Source organism: Dendrobates tinctorius, unplaced genomic scaffold, assembly GCF_039654945.1.
Source record: "Dendrobates tinctorius isolate UK_male_01 unplaced genomic scaffold, ASM3965494v1 ptg000028l, whole genome shotgun sequence".
Classification (NCBI taxonomy): domain Eukaryota; kingdom Metazoa; phylum Chordata; class Amphibia; order Anura; family Dendrobatidae; genus Dendrobates; species Dendrobates tinctorius.
Genome location: NW_027361696.1, coordinates 47592510 through 47618538, shown reverse-complemented (window position 1 = coordinate 47618538; position 26029 = coordinate 47592510). Strand labels below are relative to the sequence as shown.

Genomic DNA, 26029 nt, shown 5'->3' with positions numbered 1-26029 from the left:
CTCCTTTGCACAAATGTGTCCCTCAGCAGCCACTGTCTCTCTGCGATTGGCGATCCTTGGCATGCTGGGAAATGTAGTACTGCTCAGGTTGTGGTAGATTTCCTGACTACATATCCCAGCATGCTCTGTTTACAACTTCCAGGTCACATGTTCGTCTTCTGTGTGACTTTCTCCTGGAGGGATCAGTTTGGGAATGTGAGGTGAGTGCAGGGGGCAGGGAGGCTCCTGCGGGTTTGTTGGGACTTGTGGTTCATCAGCAGCTCCAAATACCGAGCTGTGTGTACAGTTCAGACAGTAGCAGATGTAAAGGAACAGCTGTGAGATGAATGTCAGCTAGTGCTCCCTCTTATCAGCCGTTATGGCTAAGGAGGATCTGACTATAGGGTTAGGAAATAAGGGAGACACAGGAAGTCCCAAAATATCCCACAACCTGGCCACCAGCAGAATAGTGAGTGCAGCTCTGGGGTATAATACAGGATGTAACTCAGGATCAGTAATGTAATGTATGTACACAGTGACTGCACCAGCAGAATAGTGAGTGCAGCTCTGGGGTATAATACAGGATGTAACTCAGGATCAGTAATGTATGTACACAGTGACTGTACCAGCAGAATAGTGAGTGCAGCTCTGGAGTAAAATACAGGATGTAACTCAGGATCAGTAATGTATGTACACAGTGACTGTACCAGCAGAATAGTGAGTGCAGCTCTTGTGTATAATACAGGATGTAACTCAGGATCAGTAATGTAATGTATGTACACAGTGACTGCACCAGCAGAATAGTGAGTGCAGCTCTGGAGTATAATACAGGTTATAACTCAGGATCAGTAATGTATGTACACAGTGACTGCACCAGCAGAATAGTGAGTGCAGCTCTGGAGTATAATACGGGATGTAACTCAGGATCAGTAATGTATGTACACAGTGACTGCACCAGCAGAATAGTGAGTGCAGCTCTAGGGTATAATACAGGATGTAACTCAGGATCAGTAATGTAATGTATTTACACAGTGACTGCACCAGCAGAATAGTGAGTGCAGCTCTAGGGTATAATACAGGATGTAACTCAGGATCAGTAATGTATGTACACAGTGACTGTACCAGCAGAATAGTGAGTGCAGCTCTGGAGTATAATACAGGTTATAACTCAGGATCAGTAATGTAATGTATGTACACAGTGACTGCACCAGCAGAATAGTGAGTGCAGCTCTGGAGTATAATACGGGATGTAACTCAGGATCAGTAATGTATGTACACAGTGACTGCACCAGCAGAATAGTGAGTGCAGCTCTGGAGTATAATACAGGATGTAACTCAGGATCAGTAACGTATGTACACAGTGACTGCACCAGCACAGCAGTGAGTGCAGCTCTGGAGTATAATACAGGATGTAACTCAGGATCAGTAATGTAATGAATGTACACAGTGACTGTACCAGCAGAATAGTGAGTGCAGCTCTGGAGTATAATACAGGATATAACTCAGGATCAGTAATGTAATGAATGTACACAGTGACTGCACCAGCAGAATAGTGAGTGCAGCTCTAGGGTATAATACAGGATGTAACTCAGGATCAGTAATGTAATGTATGTACACAGTGACTGCACCAGCAGAATAGTGAGTGCAGCTCTGGGGTATAATACAGGAGGTAACTCAGGATCAGTAATGTAATGTATGTACACAGTGACTGCACCAGCAGAATAGTGAGTGCAGCTCTGGGGTATAATACAGGATGTAACTCAGGATCAGTAATGTAATGTATGTACACAGTGACTGCACCAGCAGAATAGTGAGTGCAGCTCTGGGGTATAATACAGGATGGAACTCAGGATCAGTAATGTATGTACACAGTGACTGCACCAGCAGAATAGTGAGTGCAGCTCTGGGGTATAATACAGGATGTAACTCAGGATCAGTAATGTAATGTATGTACACAGTGACTGCACCAGCAGAATAGTGAGTGCAGCTCTGGGGTATAATACAGGATGGAACTCAGGATCAGTACAGGATCAGTAATGTATGTACACAGTGACTGCACCAGCAGAACAGTGAGTGCAGCTCTAGGGTATAATACAGGATGTAACTCAGGATCAGTAATGTATGTACACAGTGACTGTACCAGCAGAATAGTGAGTGCAGCTCTGGAGTAAAATACAGGATGTAACTCAGGATCAGTAATGTAATGTATGTACACAGTGACTGTACCAGCAGAATAGTGAGTGCAGCTCTGGAGTATAATACAGGTTATAACTCAGGATCAGTAATGTAATGTATGTACACAGTGACTGCACCAGCAGAATAGTGAGTGCATCTCTGGAGTATAATACGGGATGTAACTCAGGATCAGTAATGTATTTACACAGTGACTGTACCAGCAGAATAGTGAGTGCAGCTCTGGAGTATAATACAGGATGTAACTCAGGATCAGTAATGTAATGTATGTACACAGTGACTGTACCAGCAGAATAGTGAGTGCAGCTCTGGAGTATAATACAGGATGTAACTCAGGATCAGTAATGTATGTACACAGTGACTGCACCAGCAGAATAGTGAGTGCAGCTCTGGAGTATAATACAAGTTATAACTCAGGATCAGTAATGTATGTACACAGTGACTGCACCAGCAGAATAGTGAGTGCAGCTCTCGAGTATAATACGGGATGTAACTCAGGATCAGTAATGTATGTACACAGTGACTGCACCAGCAGAATAGTGAGTGCAGCTCTGGAGTATAATACAGGATGTAACTCAGGATCAGTAACGTATGTACACAGTGACTGCACCAGCACAGTAGTGAGTGCAGCTCTGGAGTATAATACAGGATGTAACTCAGGATCAGTAATGTAATGAATGTACACAGTGACTGTACCAGCAGAATAGTGAGTGCAGCTCTGGAGTATAATACAGGATGTAACTCAGGATCAGTAATGTAATGAATGTACACAGTGACTGCACCAGCAGAATAGTGAGTGCAGCTCTAGGGTATAATACAGGATGTAACTCAGGATCAGTAATGTAATGTATGTACACAGTGACTGCACCAGCAGAATAGTGAGTGCAGCTCCAGAGTATAATACAGGATGTAACTCAGGATCAGTACAGGATCAGTAATGTATGTACACAGTGACTGCACCAGCAGAATAGTGAGTGCAGATCTGGAGTATAATACAGGATGTAACTCAGGATCAGTAATGTAATGTATGTATACAGTGACTGCACCAGCAGAATAGTGAGTGCAGCTCTGGGGTATAATATAGGATGTAACTCAGGATCAATACAGGATCAGTAATGTAATGTATGTACACAGTGACTGCACCAGCAGAATAGTGAGTGCAGCTCTGGAGTATAATACAGGATGTAACTCAGGATCAGTAATGTATGTACACAGTGACTGCACCAGCAGAATAGTGAGTGCAGCTCTGGAGTATAATACAGGATGTAACTCAGGATCAGTAATGTATGTACACAGTGACTGCACCAGCAGAATAGTAAGTGCAGCTCTGGAGTATAAAACAGGATGTAACTCAGGATCAGTAATGTATGTACACAGTGACTGCACCAGCAGAATAGTGAGTGCAGCTCTGGAGTATCACACAGGAAGAGGCAGAGCTTGCCGTGTGTGCTGCGTAGAGCGAGCTCCTGGGAAGGGAGGTAACGTTTTCCATCCAGGACTTTTTGTCTACCCCCTTCCCAGGAAAGAAGGCTCATTTTGGGACTGGCCTCTGGGGCTGGGCCCCTGGCTCCCACCTCCCTGTTCAAGCCGGCGGGGGGTGGAGGACTCCCAATCCAGCTAGGGTCACAAGATCTGGCCAAGGATCAAACAACGGATCCAGCATGAAGACCCGCAGGACCCCCGAGGCCATGGCCTCGGCGGCTCCTTCCCCCGGAGGTAGGCGAAGTACGAGCAGTGGTGCTGCAGCGGTTCCCCTTAATTGGGGCACCAAGGTGGCAAAGGAATCCGCCGTACGCACCTCTGCGAGTATGAGGACGCCTCAAAGAAGATAAAGATCCCTCTGGGGGGAATTGAGGGTAGCTAAGGAGAGGTCTGGCAATAAGAAGGCCGAGCTATCTGCTGCGGTCAGAAAGATAAAAGAAATCCATACAAGACCTGGAAAGCCAGAGGTGTGAGATCTTGGCCGGCAGCAGGCCCTTCCGTGAAAAGCTGGAGAACGATGACCGGTTCAGAGCCATGACCGGAGGGGCCACGGAGCTCCGGCCAGGCGGCGGAGGAAGATGAGGAGCAGGAATGCGAGGAGGAGGTCGTGCCCTGCCCACCGCCTGGTAAGAGATCTCCAGGCGTCGCATAGTAGGATAGCCCCCAAGCAAGTGGCTCTCCTGTCAGATTCTGGCCCTTCAGAGGGCAGCAAGGGGGAGGATGAGGATGGTGGTAGCAGTGAGGGGGGCTGCCTCGTCATGCAGCAGATCGAGTCCCCGATCCGTTTTAACCAGCTGAGGTTCGGGGATGAGATCTGCGAAGATGAGGCAATCTGGAGGGGGATGAAGAGAAAGGTAAAGAAAACATCTGTTGTGCAGAAATTTGTGTACCCCCTCTCTGGGCCCCCCCGGTCCCACTGCGGCACCTGCTACCCACCCCGGCTCGGGCTCTGTTGTGGGTCCGCAGCAAGGGAGCTGGGAGATTACAGGTCATGATACGCAGGGCGCTGTCTGTTTGGGGTAACGGAGGGGGTAGTGATGCGTCTGATATGGAGCATGGTGCGGAGGGTGGCCCAGTGGACAAGAGAGTGACATCCGGGACGGCATCTCTGGCGGTGAGCGCTGGGGTGTCTGGGTCCCCCACTTACAGATCCGTTAAAGCTGGATCGCTTCTGGGGACCCAGGCACCTAGTAAAGTGAAGGGGCCTGTGGCTCCGGCAGAGCCGGCTCATAAAAAGAAAATGGTGGGGTCGGCTCCCCTGGAGGGGTCTGGTGAAGTCGGTGGACGCTGAGGCAGAGTGGCCTAGCCTGGGGCCGGCCTCCGGAGTTGCTGTAGCCAGGCTGTTTGTGGCCCAGGGTGTGATGGTGGGGGGCGCTGTGCCCCGGGAGACCGGTACAGCTGAAGGGGCCCCGGTGCGGCCGGTCTCGGGGGCGTGGCCTCCTCAGCACCCGCTGCCCATGTGGATGAGGCTTTGGGTAGCTGTGCTCAGGGCTGTGGAGTCGAAGTCGGAGCTCATTTTGGTGGAGTCGGTATAAAATACTCAGACTCCTAAAATATATAATAAATTGGGTACACTAGTTCAATGCAGAATGTGCTGAATATTTTTTCATAGGAATTTGGGAAAGTTATGAAGTGTCCTATAAATGACTGTTCTATTCCTGATGTAAGGCTACATTCACACACAGCGTTTTTGCTGCGTTTTTTGAGGATACATTTTTCAGCTGCAAAAGCAGATCAGCTTTGTAAAAAACCGCATCAGCTGAAAGGTTTTTGAGCTCATAGATAATGTTTTCAATAGCAAAAACAGATTAGAAATCTGCTCTATCTATCCATTTATCCATATCTGTCTATCCATATCTTATCTGTACCAAAAATAATGAAAGCCGGGTAGCACACAGACTAACACACCTTTTTTTTTTTTTTTTTTTTTTTTTTTTTTTTTAGCACCAGTCAGGTACACCTCATAGCTGCCCAAAAGTACGCCCAGGACAGGCATTGCTTGTCTTCAGTAACACATCAACATCAATTGATAGTTGGAATAAATAGACTGCATTCACCACATCTTAAGGTGCAGGCTTTTTTTTTTTTTTTTTTTTGAAGTGTAGGGGTGTGCAGTATAAGGTTCTGCAGCAGCTGAGGTGTGCAGTATGAGATTCTGCGGAACAGTATGAGGTTCTGCCACCCCTAGTCTTGATCCTGGCTAAAACCGTTTCTTACAGATATGGCGAACCCTCAGGTAACCCTAAATGAAGGTCAATGGACACAGGTAGCTGAATTGAAGGAATTGCTTAATCACCTATTTACCGTGACTAAAAAATTACAAGCTGAGGATTTAACTCCTGGCATTTTCATAAGGGAGTGGAAGAACTTGCTATTTTGCCTGTCCCAAAGAGGAGATTTAATCGCAGATGGCATTTCTGCTTCAATGAAACGGAGAGAGACACAGCTATTGGAAAATAAAATTCTTCTGGCAGCTGTTTATGTGGACCCAAGTCATCGTATATTGCTTGATGATCAACAGCTTACTAAAGGAAAAGAAGCTCTGACTGAGGTAGCAGTTAGGATGAGTGGTCTACAGGAGGACTGCCAGGCGCAAGAGGACTTGGGTCCTGACAGTGCTACTGCTGCCATATCTTCATCCTCATCAGATGAGGAGTTTGACTTTGACAAGTATTTGGATGACATGGAGCAGGCAAAGTGTTGCTGCAAGGAAAAAGACTTCACTCCGTCTCCTATAGCAAGCAGATTGACCATATTTCAGCAAAATGTTTCACTTGCTCTCAAGGAAAAAGAAAAATTCAACCGTTCATCAAAACTGACTGTGCATGAAGCAAATAATTTATACCCGGAAATTGTTAGAGATGTTGCCCATGTGGTTACGGCTTTGCCTCCAACCCAAGTTAGTGTAGAGAGGTTGTTCTCTGGCCTTAAAATTATTAGGTCAGATTTGAGGTCATCTATGAAGGAGGATCTGATGGAGGCAATTCTATTTCTTAGAACAAATTCATAGACTGCACAAATGTTATTTAGTATGTTTTTTGCCACTTACATAGTTTATTACATAATGTGTGTATATATATATATACACACACAGTATATGTAATCGATATTACATAGTGTATTACAGTTTTTTGTGTTCTAAAATTGTATTCCAATAAATATATATTATGTTCTATCTAAATGTCTTGATTATTGTATCATAAAAATGATTAAATGTCTGATGTTCACATTGTACTACAATAAATTTTTCACTTAAATATAAGCAATATATGTTGGAGTCGGTGGAAGGGAAACTGAGGAGTCTGAGTCGCAGGTTTGGCTTACCGACTCCACAGCCCTGGCTGTGCTGTGCAGCTGGGGGTGTGGCTTCTCAACCAAAGAAAAAATAAATGGTCTTTGTCAGCAGTGGAGCAGAGACTGCAGCAGACAGCAGCAAGGGCGCTTGCCTGGCGGGGTCCCCTGAGTCTGGGGGCTTACCTGAGGTGGCAGCGCTGGCAACTACGCAGGATGGAGCTGGACTGCTCCTGTCTTCTTCCCTGCCAGTGATGGAGGAACCTCTGTGCATGCTGTGGGTGCAGTGCTGCTTAAACTCTATGGCAGCATGATACTTAAAGGGACAGCAGCACTGTGTGTGCAGAACCCCCCCGGCAGGGAAGATGCCACCAGTAGGTGGCGGTAGCAGTGGTGAAACAAACCTGGAAATACCCAAAAAGAGAGGCAAAATGATAGTGACCCCAGTGTGCATGTGAGTGAGAGGGGGGTGACTAGTGGAGTGGATGAGGAGGGTGTGGGTATGGAAGTCTGTGGTTGAGGATGCGAGTGGCAGTGTTTCTAAGGTTGCAAGTGTGAATGGGGTGGCAAGTGTAAGTGCGGTGTCTGATGGTAGTGAAAGGAGGGGGGGGGGGCTGATCCATCTGCCCCCCCCCAGCCACCAGTCCTCAGAGTTATTCGAGGGTTGTGACTGGGGCCTCAGGGTCTAGTCGGGGTTTCTTCGCCTCTGGACCTCGGGGATAGCGTCTTGCGGCCTTGTTTCCTGGAGACCCTCAAAAAGGGAGAACGGACTATTGAAGTAGAGGGAAGAGAGGTGGACTTGGCCTTTTGGCTGGATAGATACGGCTTGGCTGCCTTCCAAGATAAAAGGGGGGAAACGGTTTGGTCCCTCCCGACAGCCAGGCAGGGGGTGGCCGGGGGGAATGTGGTCCGTCTTCGGTGGAGGGGCAGTGAAGCGTGCCCGCCAAGGGCGAGGTTTGTGGAGCTCCTGAAGATGGACTTCAGGATGACGAAAATCTCTGCCCTGATGCATCCGTTTGGCACCTCCTTCTTCGATGTCAGTTTTGTTTGGCCAGAGGGCTTAGAGCTTTTCTGGTCGAATTTTGAACAGGCGGTGTCTCGCCAAAATAGTGTAAAGAGGGTGACCGTTCTGACAAGTAACGAGTCTCTCTGGGGTCGACATCATGACCTGGCTTTCCCCTTATGGGAAAGTCACGGAGGTCCCTAAGAAAAATAGGGACGAGTTTGGCATCTGGTCAGGGGGCTGGACCTTCATGGTAAAGTTGAAGGTTTCAGAAGGTACGGTCACCCACATCCCCTCCTCAGCATTTCTGGGGAGGGACAGAATCCAGATCTTCTACCAGGTTCAACCGAAGGTCTGCCACAGGTGCGGGAATCCCCGCCACTTCAGCGCAGGCTGCAAGGTACAGAAATGTGCCTTGTGTGGCGGGGTAGGCCATCTTGCCTCGGCCTGTGGTGACATTAGGTGTCACCTGTGTGGTGACCTAGGTCACCCGTATAGCTGCTGCTCCCGCTCCTTTTCCAGCACCATCTCTGGCCCGGCAGGGGGGAGCCAAGGGGGGGGCCCCGGTGGTGCAACTTCTGCTGGGGCTGAGGGTGGAGGCGTGAGGGGTCAGTGAGGAAAGGCGAGGCTGGTACATCTGCCCACCAGTGGCAACAGGTGAGGCGCCGTAAGGACAGGGGGCAGGATAAGCCTCAGGCAACTGGGGTGATGACTGCCCCCACTCTGGAGGTGGCAGCCAAAGCCTCTGAGGCCCTGGGGGAGAAGGCTTTGATCGAGGAGATCTGAAGGATGGAGAGGGAGGAGTTGTATGCTTCTGATAACTCTTCCCAATATGAATGTCTGGATGAAGAGGTGGTGGAGCAGCCTAAAAAAATGGGTGTCAATCATACCGGTAAGAGTCGGAAGAAGAACAAAGCTAAAACATCTAATGCCCCACCCTGACCGCTAGGGTGCCTACGGAAGGACTCACCGACTCCCATCTGATCCCCCTCTCCAATCGGATCCAGTTCCTTGATGACTGCTGTGTCGGGGGTGAGGGACCGGATGCAACATCTGGGGTGCCTTCAGGGAGTGGCGAGGTCCGTCCTCCGGGGGATTCACACTCCTCTGGAGGGAGGACTACCTCAGGGTCCAGGGGCGAGGAAACTAGTTCTGGGAAGGAGGTGTCCAGTGCTGTAAAGGAGGATATGGACACTTCGATGTCTTTAAAGAGGAGGGGTGAGTCGGGCTCCTCCTCAGAGGGGGAGAGGAAATCGGGGGGTATGGTTAAGAAACAGGCCGTCTATCTCAATCACCTATGACGTCGAAACCTACCCCGTTGATTCTGGCGTCGATTAATGCCGCCAGCATAAAGTCAGATATGGCTAGATTTTACGGCCTTTGATTTTTTTCACCCGGGTTGAGGCTATTTTATTTTTGCAGGAGACCAGACTAACAGATCTGGGGTCCATCTACAAAGCAAAGAGGGAATGGAGGAGTGGGCTCTCATACTGGTCTCTTGCGGACGAGCCGTATAGCGGGGTAGCAGTCCTTTTTAAGACCGCGGAGGTGGAATGCAGACGGGTGATCGAGGTAGAAATGGGGAGATGTTTGGTCCTTGACGTCTCAATGAGGGGACAGAAGCTTCAGCTCATCCATATCTATGGCCCGCAATCTAAGAGGGACCGTAAATGTCTCTTCCTGAGGATCAAGCCCTATCTTTTTACGAGCCGACAGGTGGTCTTCGGTGGGGATTTTAATACTATAACCAGACTCCGTGATAGGGGAGACCCTGGAGACCGGCTGGCTTATGATAGCGTAGCCTTGAATAGCATAGTAAGCGAAGCTCGCCTAGTGGATATCCACATTCGGCACACCCCAGGTCACGGGGGTTTCACCTTTTATAGGAGAAGCAGTAGGTCTAGGATAGATAGGTTTTTTTTTTTTTAAAGGAGGAAGCGGTCTCTTCTGCAGTGTCCGCTGTTGAGGTGGAGTTCTCCGATCACTGCTTAATTTTCTTTGAAAATTACAGAGACTCCCCGCATGGGGAGAGGCCTGTGGAAGCTGAATTCGTCCCTTCTGGAAGAAGCAGAAGTAAGACAGTTCTTTGAGGAATTTCTTCAGAGTTAGGTACAGTACCTCTCTTGGGTCTTTGTAGCAGTAAGTCTGAGTGGTGGGAGCTCTTCAAAAGAAGGGTCGAAAGGTTCTTCCGTCAGCTCTCGATCCTCAGGGGCCTTAACAGATACCGCCTGTATCGGCAGCTGGGGAGGAAACTCGAGCTGCTCGTCTCGCCTGGAGGGGACCGAGAGGGAATCTCCAGCGTGAAGGCCTTGCTCAAGGGGTGCCAGTATGGTAGGCACACATCCTTGGTTTTTGAGAGGGATTTCGGGAGGTACCGCTCGCACGACCCTTACAGAAACTGCAGGTTGTAGGTGAATTGTAAGATGGTGACAGGACTGATCGACTGTACGGGATCCCTGAACAGATCCAAATCAGGGATTCTGGAGGTAGTCAGATCCTTCTACTTGCATCTCTTGGGGAGGAGGAATCCTGATCGGGATGACATGTCGACTTTCCTGGCTGAAACCATCTCTGAGCCGGGGGATGACCCCCTCTTCATGTTTTGGCAGAAGCAATCAGGGAAGAAGAAGTGAGACCGGCGATTGATGGGCTCCGGCCCAAAAAGTCGCGCGGTCCGGACGGTTAACATCCGAGTTCTATAAGACTTTTAGGGACTCTTTGGTCCACCTCTTGACTGAGGTGTTTAATGAGTGCCTCTCCTTAGACATTCTGCCCAGTTCAATGAGGAAGTCAGCCTTGATTATCCTGTCAGAGGATAAAGACTCGTCCCGTATTGAGAATTGTCATCCCATAGTGCTTTTCAATACGGACCGAAAGGTTCTGACATAGGTGCTTTTTAATCGGTTGGTGAAGTTTGCGCCCCGGCTCCTTTCGAGGGCCCAGCACTGCTCTGTTCCAGGCCGCAGTAAATTTAGTGCTCTGCTCGGTGTTCGAGAGGCAGTGGAGCAGGGCAGGTCACTGGAAGGGATACTTGCTGTCCTTAGACCAGGTGAAGGCCTTTGACCGGGTTAACCATGAGTACCTCTTGTCATACCAGTGCTGGGTGACCGGCACTGCTGGGGTTAATGTTCTGACCTCAGTGCAGACTCTCACCTGGGACCTATTATGGTGGCCTCTCATTGGTTTTGGGGAGGCTTCTTATAGCCTCAGGAAGCTCCCATCCCCCGTCAGTTATACTTTCGCCCTTGGCATTGTGTGGTGACCCCTGAGTGTGTTATTGCTGTGTTCTGGTTGCTTAATTCTCTGTGTATGACTCGGTCTGTTCTCTGGATTCTGCTTTGGATTCTGCCTGGTACCTTCTACGTCTGTTTGGTTTTGATCTCTGCTTGGCTCTGACTATCCGTCCTGTCTCATCCCTGGTACTTTACTGAGATCTTGTGTATGACCTTTGGCTTTGTCTGACCTCCCGTACCTCGCTTGCCTGTATTGTGCATGACCCCCGCTTTGCCCGACTTTGAGTTTTCTACCTTCTTTGAAAGCAGGACGCTAAGCCCGCCCCCTTGCAGTCACATGGCCGTTCACATGACCATAGGTCCTGTGCCTACTTTCTAAACTTCTACATTCAGGTCCCGTGCATCTTTATTTTCCGGCTGTTCTTGTCCCCAGGAGTCCCTACGGTGCAGGTGAGTCCCTGCCTAGGGGAGGCTGTACGCCGGCGCTGTCAGGACCCTGACACCTCTGGTCCGTCTTTCTGAGGTATGGTCTGCCTGGGAGGTTTGTTGATTGGTTGAGAGTTTTATACAATGGGGCAGAGACTTTTCAGCTTGTGAACGGTTTGGTCGGCCACACTTTTGAGGTGAGGTCTGGTGTCCGCCAGGGCTGTCCTCTGAGCCCACTGTTATGTGTTCGCGATCGACCCCCTTTTAAGGAGGGTGGAGCGTGGACCGTTGGTGGGAGTCGGGATGGACCAGGCGGAGCCAGAGGCCGCCTTGAGGGTAGTGACGTACTCTGACGACGTTTCCCTTTTTGTATCCTCGAGAGGAGGCAGATTGGGTGATGGCTGAGGTTGAATGCTACTTGGTGGCATCCGGGTCCATGATCAACCGGGACAAGTGTGAGAGTCTCTGGCTGGGAGGGGGAGATCCAAGTTTTGATCTCTCGGACACCCTTCCAGGGCCTCAGGCCACAGCAAAAATATTAGGCATCAGTTTCGTCCCGGGGAACTATCCCCAGCAAAACTGGGAGGGCAGACTTAAGATTGCCACCCAGTAGGTGGATCAGTGGAAGGGTTGGCCTTTGACCCTAAGGCCAAGGGTTATTTGCTTCCTTTGCTAATATATCTTGGCAGCATCTGCATCTTATCAGAGCCTCTTTGGACACAGGTCTGCAGCCTGTTTTTCCAATTATTATGGGGAAATAGGCTGAACCTAATCAAGAGGGAGGTCACGTACCGCACAAGGAGACTAGGAGGGTTAGGTATGGTCAACCCAGTGGTGTTTCTAGTAAGCACCTTTCTTTAGGCAAACATCGCCAACCTCTGGATAGAGAGGGCTCCTCCGTGGGTATTCTGTAGGGGGTGGTTTCGGCCTTTCTTCCAGGAATGGGAGACAGGAGTGCAGGTGAAGGACCTTCGTACACCTCATGGGTATCTTCCGGCTTAGATCACCTTCAGACCCGGGGTAACATATCGGTGGGGTCTGGGAGTGTGAGAGATCAGGATCATGTCGAAGAAGGTTTCTTGACAATAGGGTCCTGTTGACCCACTTTCAGAAGCCCCTGGCGCTCAGGGATTGCCCAAGCCGGGATAAGGAGGTGGGGCTCCGGTTATTGAACTGTAAGCGGATCCCCTTGAAGTTTTGGGACTTGGCTTAGCGCTGCTTCCATGGGAAGCTGTATGTGAGGGACTGTTATGATCGCGGGCGCAGCGTGACTTATCCAGCCAACGCTCCAGTGTCGTCGAACTATAACAACGACGGGGTATGCGTCCCAGGTGATCAAGGAATGTGGACCCACTGGACCACAAAAGGGGACCCGGCCTACCTGGACAAGGGAAAGATAGCAAACAGGGTCTATGGCAGCTGAGTTTGTGGACAAGATGGCCATATGCAGGACTAACAAGACACCGCACAACTTCAGGTATGAAGAAAAACAAAGTTTACTGAAATAAAGCAAAGACGTAGAAACACCAGGTTCCAGAATATGCACTTCATGAAAGAAACACACCTCAGGTTGACGGAAGCAAGAGGTCATCAAGGGATGATGCAGTCCAGGATTGTCTGGCACGGGCATACTAGAATGGCCTCTCCCTCGGGCGCAGCACAGGCTCAGCAGGAGAACATCAGACACCGACCTCGGGCAGACTTCAGATGATGGCAGGGGTCATTATGGGTAAATGCAATCCACGGTTAACTGGCTCGGGCATACTAGGATGGCCTCTCTCTCAGACCTCAGGCGTAGCACCGGCACAGCAGGAGAGCATAAGACACCAACCTCAGGCAGCCTTCAGACAACGGCTGGAGCCATCATGGGTAAGACCCCAGAGAACCGGCCGGACATCAGAACAGGACTCAGATAGCACAGGTCCAGGAATGTTGGCACTACAGCATCGGGCATAGGCTGGACAGATCCAGGACTCACTGGCGGTACCGTCACCGGGGAACAGCTGGAGACTCCCGGAAACCATGGAGGAGGATTCCATCCAGGAAGAACGGGACCAGCTTAAGAGCACAACTTGGACCACCAGAACCCCGGACTGGGCATCAGGAACACGTCACGGACAGGACATCAGGGCACCAGGTGGACATTGGGCGGACATCAGGACACTAGGGAGACATCAGGGCACCAGGACAACAGGTGGACATCAGGCACAGCACATCTGGAAGAGGTCGTCAGACACCGGACATCAGGCCGTGGTCATCAGGCTCCATGCGAGAGGCCACGGTCATCAGGCTCCGGACATCTGGCAGCAACCTAGAAAGGAACCCAAGCAGTCTGGTGCAAACCTCGCCGGGTTGGACTGGAACCGGCAGGGAATTGCACTGAATAACCAGCTGAGCACAGCGTAGCAGAAACTCAGCGGATACCCCAAACTCATACTTCCAAGATGAACCCACGATGAATCACAGTAAGGCAGGTAGCAAAGAGTTACAGGCACTGGGTTCAAGACACGGAGGGACCTCAGGAACATTACACAGAGGACACAGTTCAGACAGGATCAGGTAAAGGAGCAGATTCAGGAAACAAGACAAAAGATGGACGGGCCTGGAAATGCAGCCTCCATGAAGGGTGATCTGGGTATTTCTGCCCCCAGAGCAGGCGAAGAAACAAGACACAATTCACACAGGGACAAAGAGCAACAGCGCCCCCAAAACTGATCAGAATCAGAGCAGGAGCTGAACACACAAACTCACATGGCTAGGTTCAGGAACTCAATGGGAAGCTCTGGCAATGCCCCAAAGGGGAGGGAACTTAATATAGGAGCTGCCTCACAGCGATAGGCTGGAGCAGCAATTGTAGCACACACCCATTCCTCATGAAAGCAGGGGAGGTGTGGCCACGCACACCCTAAGCAAAGTCAGACAAATCAGCAGTGCAAGGACACCTGGCGAGAGCTGCAAGCCTGAACACACGCGGTAAGCCATACACAATGCAGAGGACCCATTAACCCACGGGTAGCTTTCCACAGCGGCAGCCAGGGACTGCACCAGCAAGTGGGCATGAAGAGCAGCGGAGCCACACACGCATGTACGGCTACGCAGCGAGACTGGGAACTGAGCAGCATCCAAACAGGTAACTGACAACAGCATTCCAGCTCATTAGAGGAAAGGAAGTGAAGGGTTAAAGCAGAGAAATGCAGAGTAACACCGTGAAACAAGGTCCAAAACACAGCGGCGTTACAGGGACAACCTGAAGTGGCGGAGCTCTGATGACCGGGATTGTCCCCGCGAGGAGTGTGGCGGTATGCTTGAAAGCATGGAGCACTTCCTGCTTCGGTGTCCCTTTTAATACAGAGGTCTACAACAGGGTGGGTGCTTCCATTGGCAGGCCTTTCCTATGCGGATTGGGCCTATGGGGCATTCCGGTCCCTTGGTGGCCGAGATAGGGGCACTGTTTTCTTAGTTTAGTAACTAGGTTCTACACATGGATTCACGGTGTCTAGTGTCTACTCAGTGGAAAGTCCTCCCCAGGTAAGAGGTGATTAGGAACATCCTGGGTGACCTGGCAAAAGTGCGCTCGCTGGAGTTTGAGAGGCTACGTGTGGGGAGGGCCTCTCTTCTATGGAGGGGTTTCTCCTTTAATGTGCCCTAGGGAGAGTTAGGTTCTGTGTTCCTGTGATAGGGTTGAGTTAGTCTTTTTTATCCTTTTTATTTTGTAGGGACAGATAGTTAGTTAGTATTAGGTTGGTAGTGAGGGGCAGGTAGGGAGAGATTGGTAGGACTATAGGGCCAGGATTTTCTCTTTTGTGGTATTAAGGGAGGGTCAGGGTGATTGGCGGTACATTAGGGTGAGAGACGCTATGGTCTCCAGTTCCTGGTGGTGGGCTGTAACCCTCACTTATAGATTTTTGTTTTGTAATTGGTAACCCAGGTATAGGGCTTACCAGCATTGAACTTGGGCCTGTTCTTTGGTCATGGTTAAGGTGTGTAGTGGTTATTATTGATATACTAGCTGAAGAGCCCAGCATTGCCTGGGCCTTGTAACCAACTGTGGTTAGTTATAACAAATTATAATGATTATATTGCAAATAAAAACATTTCACATCATATATTCAACACTACAGATTTGCAACACAAATTAACTAAACGATTACCCAAGTATTGATAGTATTTTATTTTCAACTCATTCAAGATTTTTGGTTTTTCCTTTCGGTGCAAAGATGAACAGATTTTTGGCAGTTCCAACTCTTGAACAGACCACGTAAAGTTGACCATGAGAAAAGCATGGAGATTTCAAATCTATCCCTACTACTTTCAAGGACTGTCCCTGAGCATTGTTAATGGACATTGCAAATAGCAGTTGAACTGGAAACTGTAGGCGTTTAAAATCAAGAAACAAATCAGATGGAATGAGTGGAATTCTTGGAATGAAAATGTCCTCTCCTTTGGCACATCCTGTTTCTGAGCTGTGTATCTAACCCTATCCTGTGTGATACTTTCTGCTGAGCTGTGTATCTAATTCTATTGTGAGTTACTGACTGCTGAGCTGTGTATCTAATCCTATCCTGTGTGATACTGACTGCTGAGCCCTGTATCTAACCCTATCCTGTGTTATTGACTGCTCAGCCGTGTATCTAATCCTATTCTGTGTGATACTGACTGCTGAGCCGTGTATCTAATCCTATCCTGTGTGATACTGACTGCTGAGCCGTGTATCTAATCCTATCCTGTGTGATACTGTCTGCTGAGCCGTGTATCTAATACTATTCTGTGTGATACTGTGTGCTGAGCTGTGTATCTAATCCTATCCTGTGTGATACTGGGCTCCCCCTGCAGTCTGTGTCAGAGGGTGATCTGTGTTGGCACGGTAATAAATTGTGTTATTTCCAGCTTTCCAGAAGGACGATAACACCATAGAAATTATAAGAATAATAGGCCAATTTGTTTGGTGAATTGGAACACGCGGGGTTAAAATTTTGCCTCACAACATAGCTTATGACGCTCTCGGGATCCAGACGTGTGACTTTGCAAAATTTTGTGGCTGTAGCTGCGACGGTGCGGATGCCAATCCCGGACACACACACACACACACACACACACACTTTTTCCCCATTATGTACCTAGGGGCAAAATTGTTTGGTGAATTGGAATGCGTGGGGTTAAAATTTTGCCTCACAACATAGCCTATGACGCTCTCGGGGTCCAGACATGTGACTGTGCAAAATTTTGTGGCTGTAGCTGTGACGGTGCAGCTGCCAATCCCGGACATACACACATACATACTGTACATGCAAACATACATACACACACACATATTCAGCTTTATGTATTAGATTGCATCCTTATTTTTGCATGAATCCTGAATTACCCTCTATATTATACCTAGAGCTGCATTCACTATTCTGCTCTGTCTTTATACATACCCTTAACAGCTTGGGGGTGTCAGCATAGTGACTGTACAATTATATATATAATTAAGTTTTGGCCAGGTGGCGTATTTACTTTCTTTAGGGTCGTTGGCCGAATTTAGCTTTTTTTCTAGGGGTGAATGCGTGGGTATGAGTGTATGAGGGGAAAAAAAGGATCATGGGAAGGGAAAGAAGGATATAGGTTGAGGTTTATTCCCTTGCTGGGTGGGTATTAATGAAATGGAGGAACATTTTTCTGCTGGACATTGGACGTTTGGGGTTTATGAATAATATATTTTTTTTATTGAGTTCGTCTATAAGTTTTGTTTTGTACTTTTATAATAAAAGAGCTACATTATGTAACTCAGGATCAGTAATGTATGTATACAGTGACTGCACCAGCAGAATAGTGAGTGCAGCTCTGGGGTATAATACAGGAGGTAACTCAGGATCAGTAATGTATGTACACAGTGACTGCACCAGCAGAATAGTGAGTACAGCTCTGGGGTATAATGCATGATGTAACTCCGTGTTACGCCCCCGGGCTCCACTTACCCTGCTGCGCGCACTTCCCGGCGCGTCCCCGTGCCCGGCGTCCGGCTCCCCTGGTGTCAGGCGCCTGCGCACTGCCTCCCTCCTGGCGCGCAGTCCCCTGGGTAGTATGACGCTGGCCCCGCCTCCAACATGGTGGCGCCCAGCGCTACTTATGGACGGCGTCTGGACAGGTAAGACGCCTGTTTTTCTAATGCGGTGACGCTGTCTCATTGCAGCACTCTCCGTGTTCCAGGCCCCTTCTACCTTGCCTCTGTTTGCGCAGTGTTCCTGGCCTTTAGCACCCCTATTGCCTCTGCCTTTGCTTTGTGCTCTATCTTCGGCTCCCCCTCCCTGTGCCTCCGCCTGCACTGCCTCCGTCAGTTTTCCCTCTGCTCTTCCGCTATACGGTGGCCTCTTGCTCCTTACTCCTTCCCATCCCCTGGGGGTCTGCCCCTAACACTCCCTGTATAGGGGGTGGTCCCCACCTGGGCGCTCGCCCTCGGGGGCTCTGGAGCTGTGACCCTGAGGGTCCACTTCCAGGTTGCCTCTACGTGCCTTCCCGCTACAGCAACCGTAACAGTAAGAACAGGCCATGGACCCCGCTGGAGCCACGGCCGCCCAAAAGGAGTTGGTTTTCCTTCGGGAGAACCAGACGCTCATGATGTCCTTTATGGAATCTATGGACTCGCGTCTTTCTGCTCTCCAATCCTCTGACCCTGGTAACGCCGCTCAGTTGGCTGGCTTACAACAAGAATTGGTGCAGCAGAGTGATACCCAGTCACATATCCTCAGCTATATGGCTTCGGTAGACGGTCGGTTGCTCGCTTTGCACTCGGCCGCCTCTGCTCCTCCTGCTGCGGGTTCCCATCCTCCTCCACGGTTGGCCAAACCACCCCGGTATAGCGGTGACGCCAAATTATGCCGGGGTTTTCTAAATCAGTGCCGCCTTCATTTTGAATTATTGCCCCAACAGTACCCCACTGACCGAGCCAAAGTGGCCTTCATCATCTCTCACCTAGAGGGGGACGCTCTGGCTTGGGTCAATCCCCTCTGGGAGCGTGATGACCCTGTGGTTACCCAGTTATCCGTTTTTATGGACACTTTCCGTCGGGTTTTTGACGAACCGGGTCGGTTAGCCTCCACCACTGAGGCTTTTTTAGCCTCTGCCAAGGTTCTCTAACCGTGGGCCAGTACGCCATACAGTTCAGGACTTTGCCCCCCGACTTAGGGTGGAATAACGAGGCGTTGGTGGGCGCTTTCTGGCGAGGTCTCTCGAGTCGTATTAAAGATGAGCTCGCTGGTCGTGATACCCCTACAGCTCTGGAGGATCTGATTTCCTTGGCCACACGGATAGATCTCCGGTTTCAGGAACGGGCCAGGGAGAGAAGGGCTTCTCGTCCTTTATCTTCTCTTCGCAGACCACCCAGTCCCCGACCCAGGATTCTCTCCTCTGCCTCTGCACCTGAACCTATGCAGGTGGACCGCCTGAAGCTCTCTGACCAGCGTCGTAGGGAGAGAACCCTCCAGGGTCTTTGTTTCTACTGCGGCAGCGGCTCCCATTTGCTCCGAACCTGTCCTGACCGTCCGGAAAACTCCGCCTAGGCCAGGTAAGAGAGGCCTTCCTGGGCGTTTTTGATACCTCTCTACCCCTCACTTTGTCTGTCCTCTTGTATGTTGATGGGAGGCGGGCTTCTCTGGTGGCCTATGTAGACTCGGGTGCCACCGGAAATTTTATTAGGCTCGAGGAGGTCAACAAATTTTCTGTTCCTGTGAGGCCCTTAGTGAACCCTCTAAGCCTCGCTTCCGTAGATGGTCGACCCCCTACTAGAGCTCATGTCACTCATGAGGTAGAGTTGCAGGTAGGAGCCCTACACAAGGAGAAAATTACGTTTTTTGTCTTGGCAGGTATTTCCCATCCTATCCTACTCGGTCTTCCTTGGCTGCAACTCCACGAGCCCACCTTAGACTGTTATAGCGGCAACATTTTGTGCTGGGGGGAGTCTTGTCGGGCTCGGTGTCTGCTGCCGGTGCGTCCTGTGGGTACCCCTCTTCCTTCTCCTGTTCTCTCCGGATTACCGTCAGCTTACAGTGCCTTTGTGGATGTTTTCAATAAGAAAGAGGCCGAGACTCTACCGCCGCACCGACCCTACGACTGCCCCATTGAGCTCGTTCCCGGCACCACTCCTCCTCGTGGTAAGATTTATCCTTTCTCCTCGGCGGAGACCCAAGCCATGTCTGAATACATCCAAGACAACCTGGCCAGGGGCTTCATTCGCAAGTCTTCGTCCCCTGCAGGAGCAGGCTTCTTTTTTGTAAAGAAGAAAGATGGGTCGTTGCGTCCCTGCATCAATTATCGTGGCCTGAATCGCATCACCGTGAAGAACAAATATCCACTGCCACTCATCTCTGAGCTCTTTGATCGTCTGGAAGGAGCACGTGTGTTTACGAAGCTTGACCTACGAGGGGCCTATAATCTGGTTCGCATACGTGCTGGAGATGAGTGGAAGACGGCGTTCAACACACGAGACGGGCACTACGAGTATTTGGTTAAGCCCTTTGGGCTCTGCAACGCACCTGCAGTATTCCAGGAACTCGTTAATGATGTCTTTCGAGATCTCCTCTACTCCTGTATTGTAGTCTACCTTGACAACATCTTAGTCTTCTCTCCGGATCTGGCCACACATCGCCGAGACATTCGCTAAGTTCTCCAACGTCTTAGGGAGAACCATCTTTTTGCCAAGTTGGAGAAGTGCCTCTTTGAGCAGACTTCATTGCCGTTTCTTGGTTACATTGTCTCGAACTCAGGGTTAGAGATGGACCCTGAGAAAGTCTCGGCAGTTCTCAAGTGGCCGCGTCCCCTCGGAGTAAAGGCTATCCAGCGGTTTTGGGGTTTGCCAATTACTACCGGCAATTTATTCCCCACTTTTCTTCGTTGACTAAACCTATCTCGGCTCTTGTCTGCAAAGGGGCCGATCCCAATCATTGGCCCTCTGATACTGAAGCTGCCTTTGAAACCTTGAAACAAGAGTTTGCGAAGACTCCGGTACTCCATCGTCCGGACACCAGCAGACCATTCATTTTAGAGGTTGACGCCTCTTCGGTGGGAGCAGGAGCAGTTCTTCTGCAGAAGACCTCCTCCGGCCGTACTCTCACCTGCGGATTCTTTTCAAAGGCTTTCTCCGCTCCGGAACGTAACTATGCTGTTGGAGATAGAGAACTTTTGGCCATAAAAATGGCTCTTGAAGAGTGGCGCCATCTTCTCGATGGTGCTCTCCATCCGTTCATCATTTTTACTGATCACAACAATTTGGCCTATCTTCAGTCCGCCCAAAGGCTCAACCCACGGCAAGCCTGATGGTTCTTGTTCTTCGAACGCTTTGACTTCGAACTTCACTTCCGACCCGGGGATAAGAATATCACGGTCGTTCCAGTCAGTGGATAAGGAGAAGAGTCCAGCACATCTCATCGACCCCGCCAAAATCCTTACCGTGTTACAGCAACCGTAACACTCCGGATCAGTACAGGATCAGTAATGTATGTACACAGTGATTGCACCAGCAGAATAGTGAGTGCAGCTCTGGGGTATAATACACGATGTAACTCCGGATCAGTACAGGATCAGTAATGTATGTACACAGCCTGGGGGTATCAGCATAGTGACTGTACAAAAAAAAAAAGTTAATTCCGAATGTGTAAACCTGCTAAATCTGCAGGGGGTTGAATACTACTTGTAGGCACTGTGTGTATATATATATATATATATATATATATATATATATATATATATATATATATATATATATATATATATATATAAAGTTTTTGGCCAGGTGGCCTATTTACTTTCTTTAGGGCCGTTGGCCGAATTTAGCTTTTTTTCTAGGGGTGAATGCGTGGGTATGAGGGGAAAAAAAGAAACATGGGTTCGTCTGTAAGTTTTGTTTTGTACTTTTATAATAAGAGCTACAGTATGTTACTCAGGATCAGTAATGTAATGTATGTATACAGTAACTGCACCAGCAGAATAGTGAGTGCAGCTCTGGGGTATAATATAGGATGTAATTAGGATCAGTATTGTATGAACCCAGTGACTGCACCAGCAGAACAGTGAGTGCAGCTCTGGGGTATAATACAGGATGTAACTCAGGATCAGTAATGTATGTACACAGTGACTACACCAGCAGAATAGTGAGTGCAGCTTTGGAGTATAATACAGGATGTAATTAGGATCAGTAATGCATGTACACAGTGACTGTACCAGCAGAATAGTGAGTACAGCTATGGGGTATAATACAAGATGTAACTCCGGATCAGTACAGGATCAGTAATGTATGTACACAGTGACTGCACCAGCAGAATAGTGAGTGCAGCTCTGGGGTATAATACATGATGTAACTCCGGATCAGTACAGGATCAGTAATGTAATGTATGTACACAGTGACTGCATCAGCAGAATTGTGAGTGCAGCTCTGGATTATAATACAGGATGTAACTCTGGATCAGTAATGTAATGTATGTACACAGTGACTGCACCAGCAGAGTAGTGAGTACAGCTCTGGAATATAATGCACTTTATCATCTTTGCCTCCTTCTTCCTGTAGGTGATCATAGTCAGGAATTGGTCATGGATCCCTATCAGGGATTTGAGGTCGGTGCTGAAGTTGAATTGAATGACAGCCTCTCCGTTGTAGAGGACTCAGCTGCAGTAAAAGTGGTAGGTACAGCACATCCTCTGATTTCTACATCTTGTATTGTCACCTCGGAAAGGACCAGACATTTTATAGACTCGCCAGCCCCAGCGATTGTTCTTCATATTTCGGGAGACTTTGCCACCATCAGTATCGACTGATCTGGAGCCTCAGATGTGTGTCATTTTACTTGTCGTTTACTTTACTTGTTTTTACCATATTGTTGGTTTTGGGAGCGCTGGGTATATTCAATGTAGTATAAAGTCCTCTGACTGCTTAAAAATCAATAATTTTATAACTGAACTCCTCCTCAATCCTTACTTCATCTCTGCTGTCTGTGCTTCCTTAAGCTCTATGGAAGTGTCAATCATTGACAAGGAAGTTCACCACTGCGGCCAGTAATTGACTGAGCAGCATTTTTGGCCATTGTCGGTATGATATTTAGAAAATGGGAGTAGAAAGGGCTGTCCAGTGAGGATCTGGTAAGCGCTGGAACAGAATCTGCATAGGAACCCAGGACAGTGTGTTATTTTTCTAGGAATTTGAGTCAACACAGTTGACTCTTTTTGTGCCCACGGAGTCAGAATACAACTCTCACCTGTTGGCGCCAGCCCATCTTATAGAAAAGGCTCCAGCACGATGTATACATTAGACGCGTCTCTGACTCCCCCATTTCCCGTTTTGTTGGGTCTACCACGGGGCTGGACCACCAGTGGTTCCATAATTGAATGGTAATCTAAGTTGCACATCATGAGTGAGTCAGACCAGGGTCACTTTGGATTTGGACTTCATTGCCCGACCTTTGTATCCTCAAACTGCAAGTGGGAATGTAGACTTCATCTACAAATAATGTTCATACATGAGAACATGACCCATATACTAAAATCCGAGTTATTTTCACTTTTACTCTAGTACTAACTTTTCTTCTTCTGATTCTTTTTTTCCCCCAGGAAAATAAGCTGGACTTGCCAGCCTGGCATCATCTCCATTACATTGACGATTCGAGCAGTGATGAAAGCCTGGACCACCAGCTTGTGTTCTCCCCGTTTTCCGATGGGAAGAATATGGAAAAACCAAAATATGTTCCCGAAGTCAGGAAATTAAATAAAGGGAACAATCAGTTGGGATGGCAATTGTTCTCCACCTCCGAGCCCCTTTTGCAGAACGACGACCCGTCGGTTGTTTGCAGCTACGCATATAATAGCGAAGAGCAGGATCAGACTTGTCACTTGGGAACAAGTTTGGAAGAGACCGAAATCTCATACTTAGAAATTATAACAGCTCCGAACTATAGTCCTTCTCCCACTCGGCCCACCGAGCTATATCCTGAAATGATCTCCACCCAAGAAAGTGATGAAACTGAGCTTTTCGGGAAGTATAGCTACTATAATGCAAAAACCCAGAGTGTGGGAACGGTAAAGCCCTGGGTGCGAAGCCACAAGTGCACCAAGTGTGGGCGTCAATTTGGACGGACGTACAACCTGGAGAGCCATATGTGCATCAAGGAGGCCCTAACCAGGGTGAGGCCGGATGATATAATACCTGCTAACATCTCAGATTTGTATGATATACGAAGCAAATGTGAACAAAGTGAAGAGTCGATGAATAGGTTGGAGAAGATGTGTGCCGAGGCGCAGAAGGAGCTTCACAACCTGCAGGAACTGTACAAGAAAGAAGAAGTGAACTCTCCGCTCAACGTTTTGAAGGAAACACATAAAGATGAACCGGTCGCTGAAAATAGAGTATTGAGGTACAAACGTCCTTTTACTTGTGGTCATTGCGGGCGCAAGTTTAGGAGAAGGATTAATCTAGGGTCTCATGTGTGCTGCAATGACGGAAAACTGAGCATCCCTCGTCCCAGTGATTCAATAGTCGTGGACTTCAATAGGTTCGACTCAAGTCAGGTCATATCTGCTGTAAGTAATAGCGAGGATGGCACCAATCAAGTAAAAGTCTTCATTTGCCAAAATTGCGGGAAAGTGTTCAATAGACGATCGTCCTATGGAACCCACATGCGATGGCATAGGAAGGAGAAAGAACTGGTGTCCTTTGTGAATAAGTCATTTTCATCAGGCGACCTCGGAGCTCTTGTGACCACCCTTGACTTGACTTCTATGGGAATTAAAAAGAAAACTGGGCCAACGTTTACGTGCTCGGAATGTGGTCGAGTCTTTAATAAACTGTGCTCGTACTCTACTCACACGCTCTGGCATGTTAAGAGAAGAAATTCGGCATCTGCCTTGGCTGTATCAGATTTAAACCAAGTAGCAAAGGGTCAGGAGATGAGGATACTGGAAGCCCAAATCCCCTCTGTATCTGCTGAGCATCGGAGTAGTGAGGCAAAAACCATGGCCAGCAACACGTTCACTTGCCAGGAATGCGGGAGAGTGTTTCATAAGTCTTCGGCTTACTCCAACCATACTCGTTGGCACATAAAAGAACGAGAGCTCGTGCTACGTGTTAAGGCTGCATCACAGACCGCCCTGATCATTGGTGATTCCAACCCCACGGGATATTATCTAAATAAGTCTTTGAAAGAGAGCAGTGGTAAAGCTCTGACTATTTCTGGCCTTGAGGATGATCATTTGCAAACTTATGGTTGCCTGGCCAGCCACCCAAACTTGGAGTCGCAAGAAAGTCTCAGTATGCTGGCAGATCTTGACCAAGAGAAGTCGTCTGTAGAAGTCCCAGAATTCATTTACGAACTAGTAGTGGGGACAGAAAGTTTCCAAGAGGGTTTAACGAGTACAGATCCTCAGATACTCCAAACTATAGAGGTTCTAGAGCCTGCGGAGGAGACCACATCAAGGACTCAAACCAGTTCCTTCACTTCTGTCACTAATGAACCCAGTATGAGTTCTGTTCCACCTACTATGCTGTTACCTTATGAACTTTTGGTTCACCTTTTTAAAAAGCCAAGGCCACCATACAGATGTCGAGACTGTGGCGTGTACTTTTCCCAGTTATGGAGGATGAAATTTCACCAGAACAAGGGTGCAATGAGATCTCGGTGGAAAAAACAGCGTTGTGATTGTGGCCGATCTCCAGTGGGATTACTCCATTACCTCCGCCACCAGTTGCAACATCTAAGTAACACGTCTTTCATCTGTGCCACGTGTGGAAAATTATTGAGAGGTTACCAGCGGCTTCATGCCCACAGTTGGGTGCACCCGCTTGTATCTCAATTCAAGTGCAAATGTGGGGCACGGTTTAGCCAACTGCCGAGATATCTGTGGCACTCCATATTAAACAAGACGAAGGAGGGAAGATGCTCTCAGAAGAGACTGGCTGCAACATGACTTTATATCCGCCCGTAAAGACAATTCTATATCGATATGTCAGGGGATGTGTATTGGGTACATCTCATACCACGCAGAATGAATGGCACTACTGATATTTTAATGGGAATTTGGGCTGAGAACTTTTCGAAAAATGTAATGTATTGTACATAAACCATAAATAAATTCTAAATTTGCAGATCTATATCTCCGTTCAGCCTCTTTTTCTAGAACCCTTATTGTGCCCAGGCTATGGGATCTCAGTAATTGTTCTGTAACATCCACAGCCACAAAAAAGGGTAGGAGGGAGATGCAGCTGCAGTTTTATTCTTAGTGTCTTTGTAAGACTCTATGCTATTAGGTGGAGCAGTAGGGGAAATCCCGGCTTTGGAGGTGGGTAAAGACTCTACACAGCTACTGATCCGTGTATGGCTGACTGCCCTTATAAACTTCCTTGATAATACCAGTCTTAAGGGGGTTTTACACATAGCGATATTGCTAGCAATATCGCTAAAAC

General features: G+C 48.6%; 1 protein-coding gene across 1 annotated transcript; it reads left to right on the top strand.

The window, feature by feature from the left end:
* The first annotated feature begins 59 nt into the window (after positions 1 to 59).
* LOC141085348 (uncharacterized) lies at positions 60 to 25717 on the top strand. Its single transcript, XM_073570632.1, has 3 exons — positions 60 to 200; positions 22148 to 22260; positions 23185 to 25717. Exons 2-3 carry the CDS (start codon positions 22171 to 22173, stop codon positions 25531 to 25533), a joined length of 2439 nt encoding a protein of 812 aa, XP_073426733.1. The 5' UTR covers positions 60 to 200; positions 22148 to 22170; the 3' UTR covers positions 25534 to 25717.
* The last annotated feature ends 312 nt before the right edge of the window (positions 25718 to 26029 follow it).

What these genes read in the sequence shown, in the direction of transcription:
- LOC141085348 (XM_073570632.1), top strand. Translation starts at nt 22,171, where the DNA reads ATGGATCCCTATCAGGGATTTGAGGTCGGTGCTGAAGTTGAATTGAAT. An exon ending in ACTCAGCTGCAGTAAAAGTG is followed by an intron (nt 22,261 to 23,184) that starts GTAGGTACAGCA and finishes TTTTTCCCCCAG; the next exon opens with GAAAATAAGCTGGACTTGCC.